The 23,651-nt window shown below is 49.3% G+C and overlaps 1 protein-coding gene across 1 annotated transcript in view; it reads right to left on the reverse strand.

The window, feature by feature from the left end:
* PCSK6 (proprotein convertase subtilisin/kexin type 6) overlaps window positions 1-23,651 on the reverse strand; it is a 152,144-nt gene that overhangs the window by 75,200 nt on the left and 53,293 nt on the right. The window contains exons 9-13 of the mRNA XM_032252876.1: window positions 17,850-18,022; window positions 12,685-12,897; window positions 8,270-8,370; window positions 2,663-2,766; window positions 466-583 (exon numbers count right to left, since the gene is read on the reverse strand). Of these exons, the coding sequence (XP_032108767.1) occupies window positions 466-583; window positions 2,663-2,766; window positions 8,270-8,370; window positions 12,685-12,897; window positions 17,850-18,022 (709 nt within the window). The remainder of the gene's footprint in view (window positions 1-465; window positions 584-2,662; window positions 2,767-8,269; window positions 8,371-12,684; window positions 12,898-17,849; window positions 18,023-23,651) is intronic.

Here is a 23,651-nt window from a genome sequence, read left to right on the forward strand (position 1 = left end):
CGCAGTGGCTCACACCTGTAATCCCAGCACTTTGGGAGGCCGAGGCGGGCGGATCACCTGGGTGGAGAGTTCAAGATCAGCCTGACCAACATGGAGAAATCCCAAGTCTACTAAAAATACAAAATTAGCCGAGTGTGGTGGCGCATGCCTGTAATCCCAGCTACTCGGGAGGCTGAGGCAGGAGAGTCATTTGAACCTGGGAGGCGGAGGTTGCGGTGTGCTGAGATCGTGCCATTGCATTCCAGCCTGGGCAACAAGAGCAAAACTGTCTCAAAAAAAAGTGATTCCTTTCCCAGCTGCACAATCCACAAAAGAAAATGCAGCAGACATGTGCAGGCATGCACCGTGCACACGCGAATGTGAACAGAATGCATGTGTAAACACCTGCCCCCGCCACACCTCACAACAGAGTCAGGTCCAAACCCACCTGCCTAAGAAGTCACCGATGCCACAGCAGAGCCTTACCTGGGTCTCTTGTCTGAGGCGGCCACACACATGTGCTGCGACGGCACTGCTGTCCACTTCTTCGCCTCCACAACGAGAGCTTCTGCGTCCACCAAGCCAAATCCATAGAAATGGCTAACTGAAAAGACAGGCCCTTCAGAGCCAGGCTCTCCTGCCTCTCCCGGGAAGGGAGCGAGGCTGACTCTTGCATCTGCGGGGCCCCATGGGGGACAGATGCACTGTGACACTCGAGGTCTCCTGGGGGCCCCAGGCTGCCCGACGGGTCCCTCTGAGGGCTGCTCAAAGGTCCCAGCTGCTTATCTCTCTCTCTGAACCCAACTCCTTCTGCTTAATTGAGGAGTGTGGGCCAGGAAGAACACCCGTTTTGGGACAGAGTAGAAGTGTTGAGAAGCTCTAGGACTTTCTTTTTTTGAGACAAGGACAGGTTTCTTTAGATTAAAAGGACTTGTCAGCATCTACGCTCCCTGAATCTTAGACCAGACAAGAGAAACCAAATCTGAGACCTCTTGGTTCACACAACTACCACATGCCCAAAATGCAGTAACACAAGGCTGTGCTCATCTTTTTTGCCATTTTTTCCCCTGCTGAGTTCCCAGAGCATGCCGGGAAAGCAGCGTGGCACAGTAGAGAGACAGGCTTGTGAACTGGCCCAGTCGGGTATTTAACTCAGCCAGGGCAGGAGATTTCCAAAGTTTAAGAGGCAAGGTCAAGAACTAGATAGAATCTATTTTCCTATTAAATTAGGCCAAAATTGAAATGTAGGTCAGCTCTTGTTACACCAGTACCACCAGCATTCCTGCAAAACAAGGATGAATTAGGCCCACTCGGTGGCCTCCTTATGAAAAGGAATGGCTCTTGGCACTCGGGTGACTGTTTGACCCATATTTGACAGACAGTAATATCAGACTTGGTGTCAAAATAGTTAGACCTGAGCTTCAGAAAAGGTTTAAAAAAAGAATTCCTCCCTAACATAAACACTACAGCCAAATGAAATATTTTTCAGTATACCTGATAAGAAGTCAGGCAAACAGAGCCAGTGGCACCATCCTATAATTACCTGCTTCAAAGGCACCAGATATCGAGGTTTAATCAAGCACTGACCATGGGTTAATTTCATGGTACCTAGGTCTTTCCCACGAGGGGCTGGGGGTAGAGGCCCCACTGTCCTATGATTTACTTTTATAACATAGGGGCTGGCCAAGGGAAATTTTATAGTTAGAAAGTAACTTATAAAACTATCTCAATGTCCTCATTGTACAGATGAGGAAACTGAAGGCAAGTTTCAAAGTCACAGAGCTACTCAGGGCTAAGGATGCAAGTTGTCCTCAGGGGGCACACAAACAACATTTATTCTAATAATTATGGATTTGTTTTAATGCATGTTAGAAAAATATATAGCTACATAGCAAACCTATGATTAACTAGATGTGGCAGAGTTTCCTTTTAAAATACATTTCTTTATGTCAAAAGAAGTAGTGGGGGGAGTAATTTTTTTTTGAGACACAGAGTCCTGCTATGTTGACCAGGTTAGACTCAAATTCCTGGGCTCACAAGTCTCCTGCCTCAGCTTCCCTAGTAGGTGGAACTATAGGCACACATCATTGCTCCTGGCGTAAAGAGAACCATGATTTTGCTGGGCGTGGTGGCTCACGCCTGTAATCCCAGCACTTTGGGAGGCTGAGGTGGGCAGATCAGGAGGACATGAGTTCAAGACCAGCCTGACCACGGTGAAACCCTGTCTCTACTAAAAATACAAAAATTAGCTGGGTGTGGTGGTGGGCAATTATAGTCCCAGCTACTCAGGAGGCTTAGGCAGGAGAGTTGTTTGAACCCAGGAGGAGGGGTTTGCAGTGAACCGAGATCACGCCACTGTGAAAGAGTGAGACTCCATCCTCCCTCCCCCCAGAAAAAGAGAGATAACTATGAGTAAATATTGGTATAATTGGTGTCTGGGTGTGGCAAAAGTCATAGAATTTAGGGGACCCTGGACTCTTGTGACCAGAGGGTTCTTCATTAATGTCAGTACGAGCTTCCAGAATCCTTTTCTTAAACAGCTGCACATGTGTTTTAAATTCCTGTGACACACAATTAATCATAACAAGAATGCTATTTGGAGACTCCTTTTAAGGAATTCACACCACCCCTTCCTATACACTCCAGGGTCACCCGATGCTCCACAGGAATGCCACTGCCGCACCTTTATGACCCGCGCCATTCACTTTCCAGTCGCTCGCTTTCAGGTGGGCCGGCCGGGATGTCTTCACTAGCAGGTGCTGGACGTCCCTCCAGGTCAACTGGCTGCTGCAATGACACAACACACCCCAGAGTCCACACACAGGCCAACAACAGCAGCCACACACGCCACTCAGACGTAGGAGGTTGGGAGCCAACCCGTGTCGGAACTTGAGCAAGCCCCTCAGGCTAAGGATTCCATTCCTCGGCAAGGGTTTATTTCACAACCTCTCTGTAAACAATAGTTTCCAGCAAATAAATCCAGAGGAAAAACAAGGTTCAATGGGTAACCTAAAATTCATAAGCATTAAAAGCCTCGCCTTGCTGCCAAGCTCTGTTTGAGTTTGCACAGAGCCATATGGGAAATAATTAAAATAGAAGATGCTTCATATAATAGCCAATGTTATTAAATATTTGGGGCTGTTCTGCACCATAGTAAGCAAATACTACAGTGTACAAGAGTGGGCTCCAACCATGACTGGCTGAGATCCCATCCTGTGTGGGTCCACCGCTACGGACTATAATGTAAGATCTTAGTATGTGATTCTAAATTTACAAAATATTCTCAGAAACATTTCATCAAAAGAGCACAACATGCCACTAATGTAAGTGAATATAAAGATGATTTTTTAAAAATTCGAAGACACATCTGCTCACCCCTGCTTTTTGTGTGTGAGACAGGGTCTCGCCCTGTTGCCCAGGCTGGAGTGCAGTGGTGCGATCTTGGCTCACTGCAACCTCAACCTCCTGGGCTCAAGCAATCTTCCTACCCCAGCCTCCTGAGTAGCTCGGACTAGAGGTGTGCACCACCACACATGGCTAATTTTTATATTTTTTTGTAAAGACGAGGTCTTGCTATGTTGCCCAGGCTGGTCTCAAATTCCTGGGTTCAAGCAATTGTCCTTTTCTGGCTTCCCAAAGTGCTAGGATTACAGGTGTGAGGCCCCGCACCTGGCCCATGGTTTTTTATCACCTCTGAAATCCAGATCTACCTTACCATCTGATGTCTCCTATAAGCCCCTCTGCCCACAGCAACCAGGAGCAAGTCACATTGCCTGGAGGGGCTGCACTTGGCCCTGTCTATTCACATTGTCACTTCCAGGTCTAAATAACTCTCAGCCTAAAAGAACTCTTCAATAGTTACAAAAACTCTAAGCGATATGGATGTCTTGTATTATTGGCAGCACTTCTGGTTTCTGTGGTACGTAAAAAGGGTGCATCTTACAACTTTATGGCATCCCGGATTTGATGAAATATAGTATTTTTCATACTATCTATACGCAGAGAGTAGTATAAAATACGAGCATTCATTCTTTCTTTCCCCCCCCCCCGTTTTTTTGAGATACAGTCTCGCTCTATCAACCAGGCTGGCGGGCAGTGGCGCAATCTCAGCTCACTGCAACCTCTGCCTCCCAAGTTCAAGCAATTCTCCTGCATCAGCCTCCCAAGTAGCTGGGACTACAGGTATGTGCCACCACGCCCAGATGATTTTTATATTTTTAGTAAAGACGGGATTTCACCATCTTGGCCAAGATGGTCTTGATTTCTTGACCTCGTGATCTACCTGCCTCGGCCTCCCAAAGTGCTGGGACTACAGGTGTGAACCACCATGCCCGATTGCTCCTTTCTTCTAATCAGTATTAATTGCTATGGAATCTGTATATTTGAACATACAAGCTTTCTGCAAGGCTGCTTTAAAGCATGGTAAAGATAACACCTACACATGAATCACTAATAAAAGGAATATATTTTTGCCCTATCTACCTAACAGCTGAGTGAAAAGAAAGATGTATGGGTTCATGGTTCCAGCCACAATTTGACAGATAAATATTTATAGATCTTTTATTCCTTTTCTAGTTGATTAAATCGACGCCTACCTAGGACTTTTCACTCAATCAGAAAATTAACCAAGAAAAAATGAGCATCTTTCAAGTCCGAGACTCTCGCTCCCAAATATCACAAACACACTCTTCTTTCCACACCATCTTTCCAGGGCTCGTTGGGATGGAGGTGACCAGAAGCACAAGCCCCAGCCTTGTCCCAGTGCGTGTCTACTAGGAATGCACGCCGCGCCACATGCACTGCCTCAGAGAATGACCATAGGAACGTGGAACGAAGTAGAATCAGGGGAGCTGCTGTGGCTGAGGGTCCTGGGGCTGCAGGAGAGGGAGTGCTGAAGCACCCAGCAGCCTTGCCCTCCCCGACAGCGCCTGCTCGGATGTCACAGGCGTATCTGCAGTCACCCACTCTGTGTGGGCGTGTGAAGACGTACGTAACACAAAATATACTCTTTTTTTTCTCTGAGACATAGTCTTGCTCTTGTCACCCAGGATGGAGTGCAGTGGCACCATCTCGGCTCACTGCAACCTCTGTCTCCCGGGTTCAAGCGATTCCCCTGCCTCAGCCTCCTGAGTAGCTGGGACTACAGGTGCATGCCAGCACGCCTGGCTAATTTTTTGTGTTTTAGTAGAGACAGGGTTTCACCATGGCCAGGATGGTCTCAATCTCCTGACCTCGTGATCTGCCCGCCTTGGCCTCCCAAAGTGCTGGGATTATAGGCGTGAGCCACTGTGCCCAGCCCAAATTTACCATTTTACCCATTTGTAAACGTACAGCTCAGCAGCATTAAGTGCCTTCACGTTGCTGTGCTACCAGCATATCCATCTCTAGACCTTCTCGCCACCCCCTAGACTGAAACTCTGTCCCATGGAACACTCGGTCCCCACTGATCCCCCCTCTAGCCCTGAGCAGCCACCCTGCTACTTTCTGTCTCTATGAGTTTGATGGTAAGTGGAACCATACAGAATGTGTCTTATTTCCCTTAGCACAATGTCCTTGAGGGACCATATCATAACATGTATCAGAATCTCCTTCCTTTCAAGATATTCCACGGTACACACAACGATATTCCACGGTGTGTACAGCCCACACTTCGCTTATCCCTTCATCCATCAGGACCCCCGGGTTGTTTCTGCCTTTCAGCTGTATAAACATGGCTGTGCAAATCTCTATCCGAGTCCCTGCTTTCAATACTTCTGGATATACACCCACAAGTGGGATTGCTGGACCGTCTGGGGAGTCTGCTTAATTTTTCAAGGAAGCGCTCTACTGTTTCCTATGGCTGCTCTGAACATTCCCACCCTTTGCCCCCTTTGCTTGTTTTCCTACGAGGCGTTCACCCATGGCGTACAAGTCTTGGGGTACACACCTTCCCTGGGCTTACACTCTCCAGGCTCCAGCCCCCATCTCCCCTGATTTCTCCAGTGTGTTCTTGCTGCTCCTGGCTGGTGACTGGCTTCCACACTGTTTCTCCCCGTCCATGTCCAGTAGCCTGGTCTCCAGGCCTCTCCCTGGCCACGCACACCTGTTCTCCTCCCCATCCACTGCCTTTTCTGTGGTCCACAGGCCAACCTCACTCTCAGGGGAAGGTTCTGAGGCCTCGAGTGGCTCACGGCCATGAACCCTGGTGGAGATGTCACAGGTTCGGGCTTTGGAGTTCAGACAGAGCCGACATGGCCACACCCCATGCTGCCCCTATGGCCTGGTGATTTACAGCTGTGTGTCAGCCAGTCCTCCTGGAAATCTAGAGTTTAGGTGCCAGGAAGCATGAGTTTTGCAGCAGAGGACAGAATGGATCCAGAGAGGGAGAAATTTAGGAACCATTTTCTTATGAAAAAAAAATCTTATTTTTGACTCCACCAATAAAATCACAAATACAACTACATGAAAAATATGTCTAAGAAATGATGTTGAAAATGTTTTTTGATGAAGAAGGAATGTCTGAAAAATACCAAGACTGTCCCAAAACTACGGGACTCCCTTTGGAGAATTCTGACGCAAGTGGGTCTTCGTTCACTCTGGCCACGCACTGTCTGCGGCCCTCCCCAGAGTCGGGGAGCGTCTCCACCCAGAACCATTTGGCTTTGCCGCAGGTCCTTCCACAGCAGTAGCAAACAGAGACAGAAGGCAGCCCCGAGGCCATCCTCACAGGCCACAGCTAGCCCAGTTCCCAGACGTGAACTGTTCCTTCCTTGGCCAATCCTATAAGTCTAAAATGCTCTAGGTTGACACTGTTCCAAATGAGGTTCACCTGATTCACCACGTGTACGTTTCTGAGGAGGAGTTAAAATGAGGAGGAAGGAGACCGTCTGAGTTTTCCTGTGCCACTGAGCAAGTTCGAGAGGACAACGTGTCCTGAACATTTAGCTCTTTGCATGCTTCCAATAAGGAAAATACAGAGCAAACGAAGGGTAAAGTATGCGAATGTGAGTTTCCACACACGCAACTCATTATTTAGAATTTTTAAAAAGAGCCTCAGGACACAGAAGCTAACATTTTGGCCTTGAAATTAAAAATATCAAACTGTTTCTTTGTTAAATTGGTAGCATTTGAGTGTTACGCTCAGTTTGTTTGTGCAAGTCCACATGCAAACATATGTAATTATAACCATTTAGGCATCCCAAACATTTTTTTTGAGTTCTTTAAAACTCATCTACAACAGATGACCACTGCAAGGGGCCGGTTTGTTCTCTGCCCGTTTTGATGACTAAAGAACAATTTGTTTTCACCCTATGATTGCATGTTCAGTTAACTTACTTTTCCTTCTGAACCAACAACACACACACAACTCTAGAGTTTTTCTCCATTGTCAATTTCTAAATGAAAGTTCCTAAAAAGAAGCTATAGCAACCTAAAGTGTGGTTTTGGTGTGAGGTGCAGAGGCCCAACTGGCCCCCGTGTCCTACAAAGGGCAGGAGACTTGAGCTTTACCAAAGGAAGAAACCACTTCACGGCCATCAGCATAGCCTAAAAAAGGAAGGAAAATTTGATACATTCTACAAGTGGGTGAACCTTAAAGACATTATGTTAAGTGAAATAAGCCAGAAAAGGACAAATCCTGTGTGATTCCACTTACCTGAAGCACCTAGAGTAGTCAAATTCATAGAGACAGAAAGTAGAATGGTGGTTGCCAGGAGCTAGGGTTGGGGGGTCGATGAGGAGTGTTATGGGCCAAACTATGTCCCCTCCAAAATTTACTTGTTGAAGTCTGAGGCCCCGGTACATCAGAATGTGACTATATTTGGAGATAAGGACTTTAAAAAGGTAATTAACATCAAATGAGATTATGATTGGGCCCTAATCCAATCTGACCAATATCCTTATAAAAAGAGGACACAGCAGAAGGGGAGAAGGCAGCTTTCTGCAAGCCAAGAAGACACCACCCCTGCTGAGGCCTTGATCCATGAACTCCAGGCTCCAGAACTTTGAGAAAGTACATTTCTGTTGTTTGAGCTGCCCAGTCCAGGGGACTCTGTCACGGCAGCCTGAGCTGACCAACCTGGGCAGCTGTTGTTTAATGGCCTGGGGTTTCAGCCTGGGAAGAAGACAAAGCCCCGGGTGGAGGGAACACGGAGGGATGGGGGTGCAGGGTGCATGGCTCAGTGAAAGTGCTTAATGCCACTGAGCTGTCCACTTCAATATGGAGAAAATGGCAAATGTTATGTGTATTTTACCACAATATAAACATATGAAGAAAAAAAAAAGGAAGGAAGAAACAGAAGTGGGAACTTACTTTGCTTCTAGAGCCAAGGCAATGATGCCAGCCACCATGGGGGCGGAGACGGAGGTCCCGGTGTGGCCGTCGGTACAGCGCTGACGCAGATCGGTGGTGACCTGGGCGAGAGGGCAGCACAGTGAGGCGGTGACAGCAGAGAGGCTAATTCACTCTCCAGAGAAGGCAAGGCCACTTCAGGTATCACTGTTGGATATAGATGCTCGGTGCCGTGAAGGAAAATCAGCACTGAGACAAAGGATCTTTCAGCAACGCAATTTTTACTTCCTGGACTGCAGGAAGGGTACCCTCACTAGCCATCTTGCCATGAGAGTACAATGAACAAAGGAAAACGCACAAATTTATCCCTTATGCATTTGGGGTCGTCCTGACTGCTGTGTCTGATCTCTGTTGACTGGGGCCAGACCTCACAACCTAAACTAAAACCCGATCGGCTCCCAACTTAAAACTTTTCTAAACAAGTAAAAACAATGGAGAGCTGGGACATGCCTGTGAGCACGTCCAGCACAGATATCTTGGTGAAAGCACCAGGACATTGAGTGTACTACGTGCCTGTAAGCATGGCATGTCTAACAGCTGCATAGGATAGGGCTTAACAAAGTTATTAGCACACTTATTCTTTAACAAGAAAGGAAACTTTAAAAGGGAACTTTCCTACTTCCCACAACCGCTAACTGTGGCTCCGTGACACTGGCTCCCAGGAACAACTAAGGTGTTAGGCAAATGCATCTCAGCAACCGCAGGTTCCCACACCATCTGGTGCTCCCTGCTAAGTCACTTTGCAGGAAGACAGGCAGGGGCACGGAGGCCAACCGGGAGCATGAGCTTCGATAATCATAGATGGGCTGGTTCCCTCTCTACTGCAGAAGGCCATGTGGAAAAAATGGTAGAACGACATGAAACCAAGAAGCACCCTACAGGATCCTCCTCCCTGGGTCTGCTGGCTTTCGTGCCCTTTCACCAACACCCAAGAGTACCCACGGCAAGACCACCAAAGTCCACACTACTGACCCCTCAGTCACCCCCTGACTTCAGAGCAGCTGGATGTACCCACGTGGCTCAGAGAGAGTTTCTGCCTTTAGCCAGCAGGTCATAAGTTGGGTCCTCCACCAGGACGTCTTCCTGAAAAAGCAGATCAACCTGGTGTGTTCCTGACCTCCCAGGGCCTGCTGCTCCGTATAAAAAGAGGACACAGCAGAAAGGGAGAAGGCAGCTTTCTGCAAGCCAAGAAGACACCACCCCTGCTGACACCTTGGTCCGGGAACTCCGGGCTCCAGAACTTTGAGAAAGTATATTTCTGTTGTTTGAGCTGCCCAGTCCAGGGGACTCTGTCACGGCAGCCTGAGCTGACTAACCTGGGAAGCTGTTGTTTAATGGGCTCTGTTTAACAAGGCAGGCTCTGCCAGCTGGGAGCTCTGCCTGCCCTCCTTGGAGGCACTGGCCCCGGCTGGGTGTGGGATGGATTCTGGACCTCACTACTGCTCAGCCTGATGTATATTTCCCTTTGGACTGAAGTGGGGAGCGGCCACTGGGGATTCAGCCCGTGTGGGTTCAGCTGTGCTGGGTGGAATTGTGGCCCCCATTGTCTTTGTCCCCAGTGCTATTCCCACGAGCTTCGCAGATGGAGTTAAGGTTGGTAGCCAGCCAACCTTAAAGCAGGAAGATTATCCTGGATTATCTGATAGACCTGATGCCACCACAGGGCCCTTGACCTTGGAAGAGGAAGGCAGTAAGGCTGTCAGAGAGAGGAAGCACCAGAAGGGCTGGATGCGCCGCTGCTGGCGTTGAAGAGGGAGGTGAAGAGGAAGCCAAATAATGTGGGTGGCCTCTAGAGGCTGAGAACGGGCCCCAGCTGACAGCCCACAAGGAAACGGGAAACTCAGTCCCAGAACCACAAGGACCTGAGTGCTGCCAACAGCCCAAGTGGGCAAGGAAACAGATTCTCCCCAGAGCCTCCAGAAGGAACCACAGCCCTGCCAGCACCTTGGTCTTGGCCTCATGAGACTCAACGCAGAAAAGGTTGAGGCTCCTAGGCTTCTGGCCTACAGGACCATGAGATATGAATCTGTGCTATTTTAAGCTGCTAAATTTGTGAGAATTTCCTACAGCAGGAATAGGAAAGTCACACACCCACCACCCACCGCAGGGCTCCAGTAGCTGATTTGCCTAAGCTTTGAGAATCCATTTCACAGCGAGAGCAATCCAGATCCTCTTCCAAACTCAGCACCTTCCTTGAACACGTTTTAGCTGAGCCAACAATTGTCCAGGGAGGGGGTCTGGCCTATGTCACATGCACAGGATTTGAGAGATTGCCAACAGAAACCAGCTTCCTCCCTGCCCGTTTCAGTGGGGCTGGGGTACCTCAACATGGGAAGGGCAGCTGAGGGCACGGGAAAAGGGACAAGAATGCCCCTTCTCTGACCCCAGCATCTTCATATGCAAATGGACACCATGATGTAGACTTCAGGGGTTCTGGGCAGATCACAGCAAGGCACCTGAAAAATACTTGTGCTTGGTGAATGGTGGCCAGGAGGAGAAACTAGGGGTGATTGGGCAGGAGGCCACGCTCCTAAGAGCATGTGAGGCTCACAGCTGGCTCTCCAGCTTCAGAGAAGGGGGCCCTGGGGAGTAAGCAGAGGGGCCCACCCTGGGAGGGACGGCTGAACCAAGGTGGACAGCCCCCTCCTGAGTCCTAGTGCTGCGCCCGGGACACGGCTCGTGTTCAGTGAATGAACGTACCCCCCTGTTCTGGTGAGAGATGCTTTCTTTAGGTTCTGCTCCCCTCTAAAGAGTCACATCTCAGCATGGGGCATCCCTCACTCCAGGTGGACACTGGTGGCGTCCTCCAGACTTAGAGGGACAGAGAATGCAGGGGGACAGGGCAGTGACTGCCATCACAGACCTGCCTGAATGCTGAGACTGACCCATCGACTTCCCTGAGCAGCATGTGTCTCCCTGGGTGATGTCTAGGAGGACTCAGAGCAAACACTGGGCTCTAGCAGAGCCGAAAATAACGCCACTCATACTGTCAGAGCAGACTTCCCAGACAGCGACCAAGGTGGAGGATATTTTCTCTTTTACCCCTCTCCTAACTATGCCCTTCTTATCCACATATTATTGCTCAGAGAAAATAATTTTTTTAAAAAAAGGAAGAAAGAAAAGTAAAGCATTTTATAGCCAAGGCACACAAACATGCATGCCATACAAACACACATGCTGGTGTGATTCATTACGCAAATAAAGCTGTAAGTCCTGCTTCCAGGGTTGAGAGACACCACCCAGCCTGCACACGGCCCATGTTATAAAGTGTCCCAGAACTTTGCAAATTCGAAATTGCATCCATTCACCCAGCGATACTATGTGCCTGTCTAATAAGACCCCAGCAAGTCCATGCTCCAGTGATCTGGATTTCTACACAAACAGGACACCATTCAGCAGCTCAGCTGCCCGTCCCAGGGGCACGTACTCTGGCAGAAAAGGAAAATAACAAATTAATACCTTAGTTAACCAGCCCCAGCCGCTACCAGGCTGGCGATGGAGCGATGGCAGCTGACCTTTCACTGGTGCGGAGCAAAGCAGAGAACAGGAAGCATGCATGCTCCCACAGAAAAGTGTAAAAATAAATTCACGAATAACTTCTAAAGATGTGGCTGGAGAAATGAAAAGATGCTGGTGAGCTTTAAAATGTAACCATGTCTGGCCAGCTCCACGGTCTCATTTTTAAAACGTCTACAAGTCAACTTAATGACTGTGCATTTCAATTCTGCATTAATTTGGACTGGAAACCCTCCCTTCCTCTTTTTTTTTTTAATTTAAGTAGGAAAGTATGTAGGGAAAGAAAAAGCATAAATTCAACCCAAGTACTAAAACTGTTACCTTTTAAAAGATAAATCATACTTATGTTCACATAAGTGAGCTGAACAGACAGAAACCACCTCTCGACTTAAAAGCATCCAGGAGAAGTGCTTCTGTAGCAACAGAATGCCCAGAAGAACGCCTAGATTTCTAGGACGTCTCAGTATAAAACCAAGTCTATTTCTTACTCTATTGTACATGCTGGAACTGGCTGAGTCAAGTGGATTCCAAGTGATGTGACCACAGAATTTCAGACTTAAAACAAGACCTCGTGAGAAGGAACCTCATTCTTAAATGATATTTTTAGATCTCTAAAGCCAGAGAGGGCTTTAATTGCTATTTCTGTGCAAAGATTAGAAAGCCAGCATCCGAGGAAGACTGCCAAGGGGCTGGGGTTTTCCTCGAGGCTCAAATTGTTTGCCGATGGGTGAGGCTGGGACCTTTCGATCCAGAACAATCTGGCCCCAATCTAACCCATCTTTCTGAGAAGGGGAGAAGAAACTCATTCCCAGGGGCTGAGGCACACAGGATAAGCACTCCGACTTGCCGGGAGGACTTACGATTTTTCGCTCATAGAAGGCCCCGCTGCTGTAGGTGGCGGCCAGCGTGGAGGCACACTCCTCCAAGTACCAGGGCTTGTGCCCGTTCTCGGTGGCGCTGCTGACGGAGATGGTGTAGATGCTGTTGGTGTAGCCGTCACATGAGCAGTAGTCCCCCTCTCTCCCGCCGTTCCCCGACGCCCAGACGAAAATGGAGCCCAGGCCCTGCCGGCCCTAAGGGAACGAAAGGAACAAGGCTTAGCCCTACAGCCAGAACCTTGTGGGGTGGGTCTCACCCCCGACCTGAATGTTCCTTCCAAGTGGATAAGAAGGATGCATTCAGACCACCTGGAAGCTGCTGACAGCATGGTTTGGGGGCTCTCATTTGATGTCAATGGTGTGCTTTTGCCTGTGGTAGTAGCCTTAAGACTGCAGAATCAGAGGATCCTACGAGGGAAAGGGCCAGAAAGACTCCTCTGTCCTCTGCCGGAAAATCCAGGGTCCCAGCACAAGCTGTTCTATTCCAGAGTCACGCCTGTCATTTCCACGGTAATGGCCTCTGATCAAAGAGACCTCGCAGCGCTGCCAGGAACACTGAGATTACAGATGATGGTGGAATTTGTAACTTTAATTTTTCTGGGGTGAAAGAGTTGGTCTGGAGAGGAAGAGACTGAATTTTCTGGAAAACATATCTGAAGAGGTACCCTTCTTGCAGAGGGAGCTAAATTTGCAAAGAGGGATAGGACTACGAACTCTGGGTGAAGACAGAAGAGGTGAAAAGGGTTATGTCCAGGAGCCGGTAGCAGCCTATGGGCGTCCTGCCAGAGCTCCCTGTGAGCTCCGCTGTGGGTATTGGAGTGCTCAGATTGCTACTGCCGGCCAAGGCCAGGGACTCATTTGTGTGTAGGTTTTCTTTCTTTCTCTCTCTCATTTTTGTTTTGTTTTGTTTTGTGTTTTGTTGAGACAGGGGTCTTGCTACATTACCCAGGCTGGTCTAGAACCCCGTGGGCTCAGGTGATCCTCCCGCCTCAGCCTTCAGAGTCACTGGGACTACGGAAGTGAACGGCCATGCCCCAGCTGTGTGCCCATTTTCATTGTTAAGAATGTACACGTGAAAGACACCGGCCGGTCAAAGCTGATTCCTGCAGCCCTGCTCTATCCCACACCCACAGGATATGTGATTTCTGACCACACCAAGAATCGTTCCAGCCACAAACACCAGCTAAAGATTACCAAGTGGGAGACGGAACTGACCGATATAGTCCAGAGGCTGGATGGGCTGGTGGTGCACAGCCGGCCCGAGAGCAGGGCCAACCTCCACCTCCACAGGAAACTGGAGCCACTGGCTGGCCACCACGACCTTACAGAAGGCCCTCCTTTGCAAACACATGGAGGAAGCTGATTGATACTTATGCTCAGTAAGCAGCCAATTTAAAGATAACTGACACCCCAACTCTGCAGTCCCTGTAGAGCCAGACTGAAGCCTGCTGCTGACCAAACGTATCACATTCACCCTTAGAGCACAAGTCACTCTTCTGATGAGTGGACCCACCTCCTCTGTAAGCCATGCCACGGGGCTTTGTAAACCAAGGAGACTCCAGCTCCAACCTGACGCTCCCAGGAGAGCCCACAGCAGTCCCGCTGCTTAAAGCTGCCTCGTCCACTCTGCTTTCTGCAACTGCAGGGTGAACCTGTCCGGGTGGCCAAGAGCTCAACAGAAAGGTCACTCCCAGAAAAGCTAACCTTCTGGGAGAAAGGCACAAAGTGCTGAGGAAGGGTGTGTGTGTGCATGTGATTACCTGCAAGGAGACGGTTTAAAGGAACTACAATGCAAATCAAAAGGTATTTAACCCATCAGAGCCTGTCCTTATTCCAGGTGAGAATTAGCCCCAGACCCTGCCACTCCTAAATCCCCACCCCGCTTGAAATGATTCATAAAATGTGGTCCTTTTGCAAGGTGGAGCATGCAACCTTATTGATCCAGGAGCAGAGAGAATGGCCAAAAACTGCACTCCCCAAACTGGAATGTGCACACACGGGAGTCCCCTGGGAACCCTGATACAATGCAGATTTGCTCCCCAAAGTCCAGGGTGGGCCTGAGAGTCTGCATCCCCAATGAGCTCTCAGGGAACGCCACCCCACTTTGAATACCAAAGCCTGAAATGCTCAAGGTTTGCATTTAAAGCATGTGCTGTGTGTTTACTGAGACCAACCCGTCCTCATAGGCATCAACGTATCAACAACCTTTTCCCCTTCTTAAAATGGTCTCCCGGAAGGAGAACATGGAAATGAGATGAGGAAACAGCCAGATCTGAGAGCATAGAGATGTTTTAACTCTCTGACGACTTTATTTTCACTTCCCAGATCTTCCAGTGGCTTCATGAAAGCCACAGGACAGAAGCTGTAGGGGACATTTCAACCCTCGCCATGAACTTGTAGTTCTTTCCGGTAAACTCACAATTTCGACCCAATCAAATCGTATTTGAGTGTCTTCCCTGGGGAGGGGGAGTTCATCCATGAGCTTGGAAGCACTGTTGCTGAGGGCTGGCAGACGTCAGCCACCTGGGCACAGCCAGTGTCGTTAGCCTCAGCAATGTCTAATCGCTGCTTCTGAATAACCAGCCGAGAGAGGAGCAAGGCTTCCTAAGGACCGACATTAAACAGCTCTCTGTGTCAGATCACAGCTTCTAAAGTCCCCCACCGTCAGACCACATCATCTACCAAAGATGAAGTCAGATTCTACAGAAGACCGTGGGTGACAAACGGGGCCACAAGGAGGGACAGATGGGGGAACATGGTTTGGTTTGGGATCATCAAATTTCTAGGAGGATTTTCAGTGACAGGTTGAGACAGTTACGATTTAAGGCTCTCTGCATGACATATTTTACTTCCAAATGACAGGAAAAAAAATCAAATGACCTCAGTATTTCAAGAAACGGTGACAAGAATGAGGGGGAACCACATGGTCCCCTCTGCAACATCCCCAATCCCCTGACAGCTGGACGAGGCCAACGCCGCTCAGAATTCAGAATGCAAAGACCTCTCTGCAGCCCCAACCTTCCCAGGCCTCGCACAGGCTCCGTGAAGCAGAGAGCCCCAACGATCACCGCCAAACAACCAGGACCCCTCCTGGAGAGAGGCTGCCTCATCCTAGGAGCTCAGTCCTTGGAAATCATCCCGTGGAAATGACAGACGCTCAGCAGTAACACCCTCCAAAGCAATATGTTCCATGCAGGAAATGCCGTCTTCAACTTACCCGCCCTCTCCCAAGCTTAAATTCAGCTTAATTTTTAGGATGTCTCACTTGTCATCGAGACCGAGATCCAAGTGATCTGCCGGGTTGGAGCTGGGAGCCGAGTAATGGAAAGATGTGATTTATGTATTCGGCAACTCTTGGTGGGCAGCGGGCTGACTTGGTCATGCCTGAGTCTGCCAGCACTCACTCAGCCCAGCCTTGGGCCTGGCATGGGCACTCAGCAAGCTGATTGAAGCCACCTTGGTGTTTTCTTGGAGTGGTGGAGAGAAAGGAATCTGCCCAGTGTCTCAAGGATACACACATGCTCCCATGCTCTGTGTGTGTGTGTGTGTGTGTGTGTGTGTGTGTGTGTGTGTGTGTCTACACTGCCCCTCTTCTTTAATCTTCCTTCTCCCATTGAATGTCTGGGTGAGTACTAAACTCTGAGGGACACAGGAGTAGACCCCCATATTTGGTCATTGGTTTCTCAGGCATTCAAGCCTTGAGTGGGTGGGGGTTGGGGACAGTAGAGGAGGAAGCTTCCACCTCACTCTTGCAGGGTGACACCACATCTTTCGGAGGAGGTGCAGCTGGCAGGAGATAGAGGACGCAGTGTGGGCCTGATGCCCAGGAAGGGGAAGAAGCAGAGGAAACTCCAGGGTTTCAGCGGGGCAACAGGGCTGGGGGCCTTCTAAGGAAAAATGCTCATCCCCATAAGAGGAAGTTAATAGATAGTGACCAAACTCAATGCACCCAGGGAAGCAATCAAACGATACTACTTTGAGAAAGGAAATCAGGAACACAGTTTAAAAACAGACTCCTCCTTTGTGGGGCAGGACCCGGGGTGGGCAGAGACAGACAGAGAAAGGCTGTTTGCAATACATCCCTTCATACTGTCTGATTGACTTACTGTTTATTAGCCACACTGTAATTACTACGTATGGGTTACAATATGATAACTTGAAAAATATTTTAAATGATATAAATCATAAAATGGACTTGATTCCTGCCATCCCCTCCGCATTCTCCCATCCCCCACAGGAAAAGTTAGCACAGCCTGGATTTCCTGCTGGAACTCCCCCCAGCCCCAACCCCCCTGCAGCAGTCACTGATCACACATTGTACTTTGGGCTGGGGCCTGTTGGGCCACCCAGGGCCTCCTGGACGCTGATCACAGCTCTGTCTGCCTGCTCCCGGAAGCTGTCCTCACCCAGAAATCGGCCTTGCCACCCTGCTTGTAAGAACTGGCTCATCTCCAACCACCCCTCCCCCTTCCTCAGCCTTCCTGACTCACAGGGATCTGGAACCAAAGACCATAGAGTGGCTGGCGGTGGCCTTGCAGGAGACTGCCAGCCTCGCCTCGGCCCGTCAGCAGAGCAGCAGCCCCTCATGGCTTTGCTCTGCTGAGCCCCTGGTGAGGTTCTACTGGAGAAATTCTAACTGGGCTGGGTTGTGGGCTGGTGGGAAACACCCAGACCACTTCCTGCTGTGGTGGGACCTGGGTGAGCACATACCCCGCAGTGAATGCAGAAAGTTCCACAGCTGGGTGTTTCTAAAGGCAGGTGGGTTGAGACCCCGAACCCCTGGCCACCTGCACTGTCCAAGTAACAGGTCAGGTGAGCCGACTCACCCGTCACCCACCTGTGTACCCCACTCAGCCAAGGACAGGCGAACTCCAAGGCAGAGAGGGCCATGCTCGCAGTGCCCAGTTGGCTGTCACTGGAACAGCGGAACAAGGCAAAACACTTCTGCTCTTGTTGGTAAACGGCCCCTTCTCAGCCTCCCCAAGTGACTCCTCCACATTAGCCTGGCACCTGGCACCTGGTACAGCCAAGTCTTGCCGGTCTTGTTTCAGGGCTGTGGCCAGTGTCACTCTGATATTTAATTGTTAAAAATGTGTACTGTCACCCTTGCCCCAGAGCGCTCCCCTGTACCCCTGGGTTACTCACACCTTTTTAATGCCATACTCGAAAGCCTGCTTAGCCAGTCGGCCGGGCCCGTCCACCGTCCTCCCGTCGTCGTCCGGCCCCCAACTGGCACTGTAAATGTCGATGTAGTTGGGTCTGATGCCCAGCGACTTTGCCTCGACCACATCTGTGACGTCACCGTCCAGCATGCGGATGCCTGAAAGCACAGAGGAGGCTCCGTGTCGGCGCCCAGTGCTCCGGGCACACAGCGACGGGTGCCCGGGGCCAGGCGGCTCAGACAAGGACACCGGAGCACGGAGTCCCTCCCCAGCAGGGGATGTTCCCAGTCATTTTGCAAAACTGCTCCTCTTCTCCACGCTGGCTGATATGAAAGAATTAAAATGACAACTCAGGACAGGGCAACAAAAGAAACCAAGCGATTTCCCAAAGACAGGGTTCAGTTTCCCTCCGTGCCATGAAGTCCAGCCGGTATCTAAAAACACATATTTCTTTTTTTTTTGTTTTAAAAAACAAGATCCATTATTACTTATTTATTTTTGAGACACAGTCTCACTTTGTCACCCAGGCTGGAGTACAGTAGCGCAATCTTGGCTCACTGCAACCTCCACCTCCCAGGTTCAAGCAATTCTCTTGCCTTAGCCTCCTGAGTAGCTGGGGCTACAGGTATGTGCCACCATGCCCAGGCAGGTTTTTTATTTTTAATACAGACGGGGTTTTGACATGTTGGCCAGGCTGGTCTTGAACTCCTGACCTCAAGTGATCCACCTGCCTCAGCCTCCCAAAGTGCTGGGAACACAGGCGTGAGCCACCACTCCTGGCCAAAATGCACATGTCTATAACAGAACTCCAGAGCCTTTTTCAACTCTCCCAGCTGTCTATTTCTCTTTTTATAATTCTACCTCAACATATAACTTATGATGAACCAAACGATGAGCTTCAACCTGGAAGACAGAAGCCCGCACCCTAGGCTGTAATGGAGGGGACTGGGGTCTTGGATTTTGCTGGCTAGCTCATCTCCCTTTGCGTTTGGGATCTATGTTCCCTGGAGGGGTCTTTAGAGGTGGAGAGTCCAGCTTCCTCAAGAGCACCCCAAAAGGAGAGGGGTGAGGGGCTCCCATAAGCCTCTCCCAATGCCTGCTGTCCCAGCCAGGGGTCTCCCTTCTTGCCTCATGCTTGGCATTTGCCTTTATTACTCGTTGCCCTCTGCAGCTAGCAAGTCGCCCCAACGACATGCCTCGCCTAGAGAAGGCATCTGAGAGAGGCCTGGCATGGAACAGGGAAGCAGGGGGTAGTGGCAGCCACGGACACACTCTTCCCAGATTCTAGTAGCATCAGAAAGTCACCTTCTCTGGGGCTCAGGGAATCCTGCCACCCGACCCTGGGTTGGCTCTCTTCAAGGCCACTGGACACCCATAGCACCCTCCTCAGAGGCCCCCAGGAGCCCCTCACCCATGGGGCCCAGCTCCATGTGTGCAATGACCATGCCTTCGTCAAGATGAATTCTAAGTCTCAGAGCCTTTTAAGATATAACAGAAAAGAGGACTTCTTCTGATTGTAAGAATAATACGTGTTCTTGCCCAAACTTTGGGAAATAAGAGAAATAATCAATAATATTTTGGCTATTTTCTTTTTTTTTGTTTTAGAGATGGGGTCTCACTCTGTCACTCAGGCTGGAGTGCTGTGACACAGATCAGAGTTCACTGCAGCCTGGAACTCCTGGGCTCAAGCAATCATCCCATCTCAGCCTCCCAAGTAGCTAGGACCACAGGTGCCCACCACTTCACCTGCCTGGTTACTTTTTCTAGTCTTTTTCTTTGCCTGCAGCGTATACTTTGTTTCCAAATCCTTTTTTTACCCCCACTGAAAATATAGAAATTTCCCTGTGCCATTAAAGACTCTTCCAAGGCACAGTTATTCGCGGCTGCAAGTCCCTACCGCCAGGCACACACCCCTGGCCCAGGCAGCCTTCCTTCTGGGGTTTACCTCCCCCACCTCACCCACACTAGTTTGTGCCTGTTTGTTCTATATTCCAGAATCTACATCAACATGTAGTGTATACTCAAAAGCAGAAACTTTAAATATGACTGACTTTAAAAAACAAAATAGTGACTTTTCCCTGAGGTTAAAAGAGGTGGTGCAGGACTCATGCAGAAGAGCCACGGGAAGGAGACCCTGGAGGTGACACCCTGCCTGGCGCTCAGGGACAAACATTTTATGTGAATAGAATCTTACCGTCCCATCCATTTCTACGAAAATCATGAGCGTACCCCGCTGTCATCTTCGATGGAAAGTGATGGGCAGAGATCCCTAATACATACATTTCAAATGTTCTTGTCTTACAGTCTTTCACCCAGTAGCACGTGGATGATAAACAAATAACTAAATGTACTTCTTGGCTTGCCAGGAAACTTCCAACCTAAAAAGAATTTGAAGACGATTTCACTGCAGTAAATTCTTCCATTCCATCCATTCATTCTACCCAGTTTCGAAGGCTCAGGTTTCCCTAAGGTTTTCCCCTTAACATAGGCCCTGAAATTTCCCAGGCATGAACCAAGACAGAGAATACAAGAGACCACACACAGTTCTTGGGAGGCCGGGTGGGGTAGCTGGTGGTGGGTGAGGGAGGACCACTCTGGGGCTCAGCATGTTGACCTTAACTCTTAGGTGGGACACCAAGCTTAACTGGAAACTTCTGCTCCAAAAGCCTGGAACTGTATTCAGCATCAGTGTCACAGACATTTACACCAAAGCAATAGCGAGGCTCAGGTACAGGGGACATCAGAAGTTCAACAACAGTGCTAGAGCCATCTGGTGGTGTCAGCCAAGTGGGCACGGGCAGTGATTGAGGATGGGGCTGAGGTCATAGGAAGAGCCATTTCTTTTGTTTTTGAGACAGAGTCTCACTTTGTCTCCAGGCTGGAGTGCAGTGGTGCAATCTCGGCTCACTGCATTCTCCACCTCCTGAGTTCAAGCCATTCTCCTGCCTCAGCCTCCAGAGTAGCTGGGACTACAGGTGTGCACCACCACACCCAGCTAATTGTTGTATTTTTAGTAGAGGCAGGGTTTCACCAGTTGGCTAGGATGGTCTCGATCTTTTGACCTCGTGATCTGTCCACCTTGACCTCCCAAACTGCTGGGCTTACAGGCGTCAGCCACTGTGCCCGGCCAAGAGCCATCTCTTTATAGCCTGAAAGCCTTAACAGTGAGAGTAGAAATCAATTTATCTTCGGTGTTATCCACGTTCTCTTCTGTCTCCACCTATTTCCTGTCCTTTCTTTGCTACCTCAGCGATCTGGGTACAGGACGGCCCAGGGAAGCCGCCAGTGTCCAGGCAGTGAGATGGCACAGAGCAAGCGGACTTAAGAATCCTCGATGCCTGCTCCCAAGGGGAGGCCCACAAAGTGGAGCTGTCACCCACAGTGCGCCTCGGAGCCTGCAGGAGGGAGACGGGGCCTTGCCTTCACCACCAACTGTGACCAGATAGTGACTTTGAAGTTCTCCCGTCTCACGAGGTCTCAGTCGCCTGCACACTGCAAGGATGACAGTTATCATATGTAGAGGAACGTCAAACAAATTACATCGGATGATCCATGTAAAGGGCCTGGCATACAGCACACATTCAACATGTGTGTTTGCTGCTAGTTTGACCCCACCGAGTCTCAGTTTCCCCATTTGTAAAAATGGAGGTAGTAAAAATAAGATTGCTTTTTGTTTTCTAAAAACAAATGATTTGATATGCACCAAAGATCGTATGTCACATACATGTTAGTTATAAAACCTAATAAACAATGGATACCCATGAATCCTCCACCCCGATGCAAGAGCGAGAACGTGACCTACTGGGGGCCTCTGCTCCTCCCTGTCACCCCTCGCTTCTCAAATAAAAATGATCAGAATTTTAGATTATTCGTGCCATTGCCTTTTTTTTGGAGACAGAGTCTTGTTCTGCAGCCCAGGCTGGAGTGCAGTCGTGCCACTTCAGCTCACTCTAACCCCCGCCTCCTGGGTTCAAGTGATTCTCCCTGCCTCAGCCAACCAAGTAACTGGGATTACAAGTACCATGCATGGCTAATTTTTGTATTTTTTAGTAGAGAGAGGGTTTCGCCATGTTGGCCAGGCTGGTCTTGAACTCAGGTGATCTGCCTGCCTCACATGCCATTGCTTTTTAAACACTACTAGTTTAATACAACTGTATATATGCTTAAGTGATATATTGTTTAATTTTGTTGTACTGAGAATTAATCCTTTGCAGGCAATACAGGTTATAAAAATATTCTCCCAGCGTATGCCTGGTCTTCTCACTCTGTTTACGGTATCTCTTGATACACAGAAGTTCTTAATTTTAATACCGCAAGAAGAGCTCACCTCCCTGTGAAGGTCAAAGGAGTAATAACAGGGGCCAACCTTCTCTGGGTTTATTGGTGTCTATTGTAAGGTTCCTTCCCCTGACCCTGTTTTTTTTTTTTTTTGAGTTGGAGTCTCACACTGCCACCCAAGCTGGGGTGCAGTGGCATGATCTCAGCTTACTGCAACCTCCACCTCTCAGGTTCAAGTGATTTTCCTACCTCAGCCTCCTGAGTAGCTGAGATTATAGGCAACCGCCACCATGCCCAGCTAATTTTTTGTATTTTTAGAAGAGACAAGGTTTTACCATGTTGGCCACGCTGGTCTTGAACCCCTGAAATCATGATCCACCCACCTCGGCCTCCCAAAGTGCTGGGATTACAGGCGTGAGCCACCGCGCCTGGCCCCTTCCCTCTTTTATAGGCAGGGCAGAGCCACCTCTAGGCCCAGTCCACATGAGCTGTGGCATCAGCTCACTGTACTTCATCCTTTCTGGCTAGAAAGGAGGGGTCAGGTGGTCATGAAGTAGGGTCATTCCCAAGTCTTTGGACCCTGTGGCTGCCATCCCACCTCCATGGCTGTGTCAGGGACGCTGGGCCCAAGTGTCCAGCTCTCTCAGCCAGGAACCTCCAAGAGAAGGTCCAGGGCCAGGACCAGAGCGAGAGGCAAGCAAGGCATGGCCCGTGGCAAGATACAGGGCAGCTCATAGTAAGGGAGAGAGAGTGGGGTCAGACAGTCGTGGGGTGGAATCTTGCTTCTGCACGACCTCGGGCCTTGGTCTCAACCTCTCTAAATCATGTTTTCTATAATATTTATCTACCAGGGCAGTTAAGAAGATTAATGAAAACCTGAGTGGAGGTCCTGGCCCCAGTACCACTAGATAAATGGCAGCAGGGTTCTTTGTGCCATTACATTGGACATTGGACCCTCCAGGGGAGAAGACCCCACCAGCCACACAGGGGTCAAGACCAACTCCAATGCTCTGGTGGTGAAATGGATCCTAATCTAGGATTCCCCATACAAGTTATAGGTGTCCAAATGCCTATTTTTGAACAAGAAGAATGGGATGCCAGAAGACATCCAAAAATACATAAAAACATATGACCAGAATGATTTCCCAACACCTCTCACCATGCTTCTCATCTTGGAAGAAGACTGACTGATGTGTGGGAAAGCAAGTATCACCCGCTTAGATTTTAATGAAGCATCTATTTTCCCCAACACTGACAAGTTGCCAACAAAGAAAAGGTAAATATTTTCAGTAGAAGCCTGCTGTTCCAACACAAGCTTTAAATGTGAATGGCTCTCTGGAAATGCCAAGGAGAAGAAAAACAGTAATCATTTCTCTAATGAAAAAAGAAAGGCCCGTTTACTGTAACATGTTGTGTATAAAATTAATTTGGGGAGATCGGGGGAAGATGGCCGACTAGGAACAGCTCAGGATTGCAGCTCCCAGTGAAAGTGCAGAGGGTGAGTTGACG

Source organism: Sapajus apella, unplaced genomic scaffold (assembly GCF_009761245.1).
Source record: "Sapajus apella isolate SASKATOON/1434 unplaced genomic scaffold, GSC_monkey_1.0 scaffold80, whole genome shotgun sequence".
Classification (NCBI taxonomy): Eukaryota; Metazoa; Chordata; class Mammalia; order Primates; family Cebidae; genus Sapajus; species Sapajus apella.